The sequence below is a fragment of the Oryzias melastigma genome, linkage group LG13 (assembly GCF_002922805.2).
Source record: "Oryzias melastigma strain HK-1 linkage group LG13, ASM292280v2, whole genome shotgun sequence".
Taxonomy (NCBI): Eukaryota; Metazoa; Chordata; class Actinopteri; order Beloniformes; family Adrianichthyidae; genus Oryzias; species Oryzias melastigma.
In genome coordinates this window covers 2,318,281-2,325,475 of record NC_050524.1, presented here as the reverse complement: position 1 = coordinate 2,325,475, position 7,195 = coordinate 2,318,281, and the positions used below count along the sequence as shown (strand labels likewise).

General features: G+C 37.4%; 1 protein-coding gene across 1 annotated transcript; it reads right to left on the bottom strand.

Moving 5' to 3' along the window:
* Positions 1–952: 952 nt before the first annotated feature.
* LOC112150009 (ras-related protein Rab-1B) lies at positions 953–6,958 on the bottom strand. The gene is made up of 6 exons (XM_024278048.2): positions 6,282–6,958; positions 4,473–4,545; positions 4,305–4,400; positions 3,040–3,135; positions 2,843–2,974; positions 953–2,628 (listed from the first exon to the last, which is right to left on the bottom strand). The coding sequence occupies exons 1-6, from the start codon at positions 6,293–6,295 to the stop codon at positions 2,395–2,397; spliced, it is 645 nt and encodes a 214-aa protein (XP_024133816.1). The 5' UTR covers positions 6,296–6,958; the 3' UTR covers positions 953–2,394.
* Between the last annotated feature and the right edge of the window lie 237 nt (positions 6,959–7,195).

The following is a 7,195-nucleotide window of genomic DNA, read 5'->3' as shown; positions in this document are numbered from 1 at the left end:
TCGCTGTCGTCTCATTTCATTTGTCCCTTGTGTTTCACAGGGAACAATTAATCTGTTTCACAGGCCCAAAACCTGGGTCTGTTACACCTGGAAACATCTCAAAACCCCACTTGGAGCAGAATATTACATAGCAGTGTAAATAAATGTATAAACGTCTGAGGGAAAATTAACGTTTTTAAAGAAAAAGGTAAATAGAATTAAAAAGGGGCTTTATCCATCTGTGCAACTTTATTTTTAACAGTCTTGAGTCATTTAACTAAATTCTGCTAAAACTTTATGTGCTTTCATTGCTAATAATAAATAATAAATGTATTACCCCAAACACAGTTATTTCTCTCTCTTTATAAACGTCAGAGCTAACTCGCATGCTAGCAGAGCTAAGGGACAAATTGAACGGAAACCGATCACGTTTATTCATTTAATTACAGACCCAAGTCTATCCGTCCAGAACCCGCCTGTCCTGACATAACGGTCAGAGGTTCGGACCTGGTTTGGACTGCTCGCCGGTCCAGTCCCCGGCTCACAGAGCCATGCTAGCTAACGAAATGAGGGAAGCCGCGGCTGCAGCATCTGCTATAATCCTCCCCGTGAAGAACCGGACCGGGCCGAGTTAACACCGGGACCGAAGATTAAACTTCGTATCATTCATAAAATGACGTTATTGTCACGAACTACAGCGATTAAAGACGAATGAAGCCCCGCTAACCTTCCTCTTCTTGGAGATTTGCACCGCCATCTTCGAACGGGCCGTAGACAGGAAAGGACCCTCTCAGCAACCGGAAGTGAATTTATAGGAAATCTACGATTTCCTGTGACGCAATGTCCTGGCGGCTACTGGAACATGTAGTTTAATTGATTTTTGTTTAATCCTGAAACGTGTACAATTGTATATAGGTATTTAATGATCCAGGTTTGATTCAAAAACGTTTACAGAAGATTTACTGTTTCCATGTTTTTTTTGTAATATATTTTATTTTTTGATACACTGACATTTAACTTTCAACAAATACTTAACTTGTTAGCCAATATGTTATGTTGGCTGTATTTTTTCTCAGATTTTAGTCAAGCTGTCCAAAGTCTACATATTCCGTTTTGACATTTAAAATTAGTTTTGTGAAATTCAATTACATATTTGGGAAAGTTTTTTTCTGTTCCATCAGATTCTGTATTTTTTTTTATATACCTTTGAGTTTGCATCCAGAATTTTTTGAAAATCTTTTAGTTTGGTTCTGATTTAACCCTTGATTTTTAACAGCAGCATTGTAAACTTCCATAAACATTAAATAAAAACAGTTTTATACTTTTTGCTTTCCTGATTTTCCAAAGAGGTTTTAACACTTTGTAAAGCAAATTCCATTACTTTAGTATGAAAAGTGCTCTATAAATAAAGTTTAATTTGATTTGTGTTGGATGCTCTCAAGCATTTCAAAAGAGAAATCTGTATGAATTTCATGTAAAAAGTTCTAACTTTTTCTTACTAATGACACACAACACAATACACAACTACTGTGATTTTTTTTTCAAGCAAATTTGTTCTGAAGTGTTGATTATTTTTTTCATGAATGTTGAACACTGTGGGTCTCGGTTAGGTTTCTTAAAAAAAATAAAATAGTGTTTCAATTTTTAAAAAATTGTACTTACAATTTGTACGATAATTTTTATTTATTATTAATATTTTTGAATAATTAGTTGGTGATCTATTGAAAAAAATGACATGTAGACTGAAAAAAAAAAATAGATTTTCCTTACAGTCGTTAAAACTTTTTATACATGGAGGTTTGCAGAAATTCATTAAACTTGTTCCCAAAAACTCAGTTTCCACCTTAACTTATTATTATGGTCAGTCTGATATCTTATGAAAATCAAATAATTCCGGTAATCTGAGAATATTTTAAAAACCTAAACCAGTATTGATATTTCCACTAAAAATGCTGTTGGTTACATATCTGAACACAACCGTTTTAGAACATTTTTGATCCAGATCCTAAAGTAAACAGGGATTTCTCTAGTTTCTATTCATCAACATTTAAAATCTTTAACATCAGAGATTTCCAACAAAAACTTTATTGATTTTTACAGCAAAACAAGTAAAACACCAAAAAGATTATTTGGGAAAGAAATACATCCTGGATTAAAAATGGTGGTAATCAAGTTCCATTCAAAACAATAACATAAAAATGTTCATGTTTTTATCATCAAAAATAAACACTTTTTTTGGCTGATTTTTTTCAGGATCTATTTTCTTAATGTTATAGACATTTGGTTTACATCAAATATTATTGCTAAAGCTAAAATGAGTTCACAGCAGATAATCTTTTATCTTAATCAGCAAATATATCAAAATATGACGTCCTGTCATTCCTTCTGGTTTAAAATCACACATCTGTCCACACTTCAGCAGCAGTTGCTGGTGTCCTGAGTTTGTTTATCCCCTCCCAACCACACGGGGGCGCTGTTGATCTTGGAGCCCTGTCCCCTGGAGTCAGGGGCCTCCCCCTGCATGCCTGCCCCCTCACTGGCCAGGCGCTTGTGGATCTCGGAGCCCATGGTGAGGAAAGCCTTCTCCACGTTGTCGGAGCTCTTGGCGCTGGTTTCCAGGAAGGGGATCTTCAGCGAGGAGGCCAGGTCCTGAGGGCAGAGGGCTGCTCTTCAGCATGTTACTGGGCCTCCCCTCAGGAGGGGGTGGGAAAGGCTGTAATACAGCCAAAGGCTCTTCCATAAATAATATAACCTGTGATTTTTATCTATTCGAAATGTTATTGAACTCATCTTTTTACTGAGGATAGTAAAATAATCTTAATTGAATAAATATTTCAGTGATCACAGCTCCTCCTCCTCTTACCTGAGCCGTGGCAACATCCACCACCTTCTTACTGACGAGATCAGACTTGTTTCCCACCAGCAGCCTGGAGACGTTCTCACAGGCGTAGCGGTCGATCTCATCCAGCCACTGCCTCACGTTGTTGAAGGACTCCTGGAGAAAACAGCTGCTCTCACCACGGCGTTCAAAGCTCTCTGTGATGGAAGGAGTACACCGACCTGCTCTGTGACGTCATACACGATGATGATGCCGTGAGCTCCTCTGTAGTAGCTGGAGGTGATGGTGCGAAACCTCTCCTGACCTGCTGTGTCCCACTGAGGGCGTCAAGCACACAAAAGCTCATATTATGGCTGTAAATACTTTTCAGAAAAGCTGGAGTTCAGCATCCATGTTTTTGTGCCAGTTAAAGGCGTTCTGATCAATCAATCTGTGCATTTCCAACAACCCATAGATGTTAGCTCTGAGGTCTCAGTGATGTATTTTAGTGGCAGTATATATAACCCAAATTGTAATTTTTCTGCTCTGGGAAGATGAAATTCTTAAAATTTCTGAATGGAAGTTTGAGCCAAAACATGCATGAAGTAGCAAATCTCTGATTGTAAGCTAAAGAAACCCAGAGAAGGTTTTAAAATATGACCTATAGGCCAGGAGAGTACAACCATCAACACTTAAAGATCCTTTTGGCCTGATTTCTCTCCAACAGTAACCCATCTTCACCTGAAATTTTACATCATCCTTTAGAAAAATACACCACTGCTGTATTTATATTACTGCTACTTTCATGCTAAACGCAAATGAACTTCATTTAACCTTGAACAAGTGGCCACTCAATTTCAGCGCTAAAGCATCCAGCGTTGACCCTGCTGTAACTGTGACACTAGGGAAAAGAAACTAGTAAAAGACAAGGCCCGTACAGAGAACGTTAGAGCAGAAAGAGAAGTTATGAAGTTTCTCTGTCTGTTTTTCCCTGCATGTATTTTGAACTAATCTCTCTCTTGTCTTTCTTGTAGTAGCACAGAAATGTTTCTGGCTGTTTAAACCTTACACAGACCCAATCCAGTTACTGGGCGTGAAACGGTACCGGGTTAGGGTATGCACTCCGTGTCCCGGTACTGGACCGGTTCTGGTTCGTGGCCCAGTGGTTGAGGACTGTCTCACTTGTTGAGTTATTTAAGTAGAACTTAGATAGAATACTTTTTTCCTAAGGATAGACAGACGCTCAAATAAAGGACAGAATATAAAAAACAGACAAAATAAACAAACTTTTTGATCTATTAGCTTCTTAAATGTAGAGCTGATTTATTAAAAACCATCGGTCATGGTAACCCGTCGATTGAAATGCTTTGAATGACAACATTCTGAGAGTGAAAGGAACCTGTTAAACTTGTAAAGCTCTACAAAGTGGAAAATTAAGGAATGAAAATGACCATTTTCCTGAATGACAGACATAAAAATAATTCAAACCCAGCTTCACGACTCTTACAATCTGCAGCTTCACGGTCTTCCCGTCCATATCGATGGTCCTGATCTTGAAGTCCACTCCAATGGTGGAGATGTAGCTCTCGGTGTACGTGTCGTCCTAAAACGAACAGATAAACGTGAACGTTGGAAAGCCAGCATGTAAGTTTGTTTGTTTTTGGTTCATTTTTACCGCAAAGCGAAGGAGAAGACACGACTTCCCAACGCCAGAGTCTCCGATCAGAAGAAGCTTGAACAGGTAATCACTAGAAAGATCAATTCAAGAGATTATTCTCAGGATTATCTTTACTAAATCAACTAAAAATACATAATTTTGGACCATAAAAGTGGAAAAAGCATCAATGCTTTTTGCTAAAACCTCTTGACTTTGCAGTTATCCCGATGCCTGTTTTTGTGTTGTTGAAAGTTAAGATGTGATTCTGCAGTCGGGATATAAACACTCCCCAAAAGCCCCCCCCGGGGCAATAGATTGGAGCGCAGATCACCTATTATTTCAGAGAGTTGTCAGTGAACAGTCAGAAAAAAATGTTTATTTTGGAGTGTTTCATTTTTAATTAATTTGTTTTTGAAGATGTTTTCCTCCCAGCTTACTGATATCACACAAACTACATTTCCCATCATTCACTTGGTTCCCACACAGATATATACAATAAACATTTTTAATCCTTTTTTCTGTCTTTCAGTAAATTAATAGCACTAAATTAACAAGATAGGTGACAGTATATCAGGAAATGGTCAAATTAAACCATAGAAATGTCCAAATGTAAAAGAAAAAGTGGATCTTTGTTGCTGTGAGAAACAAACACAAAATAAATATCAGAGCAAGATTTTGTTCCAAACCCTGAGAAGTTGAGGATTCTTCCTCTCAAGACAAACTTCTGTCTCGACGGGTAATTATATCTGTTCTATAATTATACCCTCCAGATCATTTTATTTATTGTTATTCATGACCCGATGTTATCTTGAGCTCATTTCTAACTTGTATAATTTTGACAAAATATGTTTTTATGGAGAGTAAAATATTGAAATTTATTTAAAGTTTAAGTTGATTTATTCTGGAATAACATTCCTGATTTTTATTATTCATCATTATGTTAAAAATTTACAGTTTTAGATTTTTACTGTTACAGTTTTACATTCTGATAGCTTTTAGGACTATTTTGGCATTTACTAAGATTTATTAGGCTGCTTTTGGCATTTAGCTAATATTTCAGCTACATGCTAACTGTTTTAGCTAGTTTATGCTTTTCTTTTCAAGTTTTTTAGGCTGCTTTGAAGTCAGGCTAATATTTACACTCTAGCTGTTTTGGCTAATGTAAGGCTTTTATATTATTTTTTTAGGATATTTTGAAGTTTAGCTATTTTTTCAGCTACATGCTAGCTGTTTTAGCTAACCTAAGTTTTTCTTTTGTAGTTTTTAGGTTAATTTGGCATTTAACTGACATTTTAGCTACATGCTAGCTGTTTTGGTCAAATATATATATATTTTCATTTGTTAGGCTAATTTGGCATTTAGCTTTTATTTTAGCTGGCTATCAGCTTTAGTGTTTTTAGCTATCAATTTCAGCATCTTCAGAGGCCAAATTCAGCTTACAGCATTCACACTACCACGATTGCAGGTAATGTTACACATTAAGTTAATAATTCTGTTAAAAAGTTACAGTTTTAAAATTTTAAAAACCTAGTTTTAGTGTTCAATAAACAGCGACCTAAGCTGTGTTTTGGATTTTGGCCTCTTTTGACCCCTGCTTTGAGGTGTTTTGAAAGTTTACATCACCATCCCATAGAAATACATCGTCAGAACGGCTCCAGACTGAACACTTCCCAAACACAAACAAACAAACAAATGTATCTCTGTCTATGTGAGGAAACATCTCATCCTCTGAACTTTGAATGCAGCACATCAGATCTTTATTTAAACAAGAAGACCTGCATCTGCAGCTCCACTGCAGCAGCTCTTAGCATTCAGAGAAGCACTTACTATTCAGGATTCATGATCCGTGACGTCTGAACAATCCTGGAGAGCAAATCCCAAATGGACGGACCGTCAGATTGTGTCTGACCGGGTGATCTCGTCCTCTGGCCTGAGGAACGTCTTTGTGTGCTTTGGAGGTACCTGCCTTCTGAGCCGAGCGAGGAGCCGTCTGTTTCAAGAGCATCATTTATTAATAAAGATCGGCTCGGGTTTCACTGAGGACAGCACCTGGAACCGTCCGACTCTGACACACTCCTCATTACTGTACTCGGCTTAACTCTTTTCATGCCAGTGATGCAGGTCAGAGTTGGTGTGTGGTCTGCTGAATGTCAGGAATCGTCCGGCCAATCATAGATCAGAACATCGTGAACAAAAGACAAGCAGAAAGTAGGCCTGACCAAGAATTTAAACAGAGTTTTGTTTCAGGAAATAGACGGCCCCTTTTACCGGAAACCCGACCTGTGAGCGGTTCCATCTGTTTTCCAGAATTTCTCAGGTGTGTTTCTAACCTGAACATAACCTGGTTACCACTTTCAGGTGACCTACATTCATCTTCTGTTTTGGTTCAAGTCAACAGTGCCATAAATACAGGCCGAATTTTTCAGGTGTACCGGACCGAAACAAAAGAACATTTGACCCGAAAGTATTGGTGCCTCCAAAACCACAGTCCTTTAGAGCCTGAACCCCGACCCAAAGCAGTCCCATCAATCGACTTAAAAATAACAAAAAAGTACCAAATCAAATTGTTTGGGATAATCTCAACAAAATTAATTGTTTTTTTATTTTTCTGATTTTTTCTTATTCTAAATGCTATTTGTATGAAGTTTTGAAACCCAGAATAAAAAAAGGTAATTTTCTTAAAGCTAATAAATATTTGTTGGTCCCACTTAACGGAAGTGTTCTATTTAAGTTTTTAATGA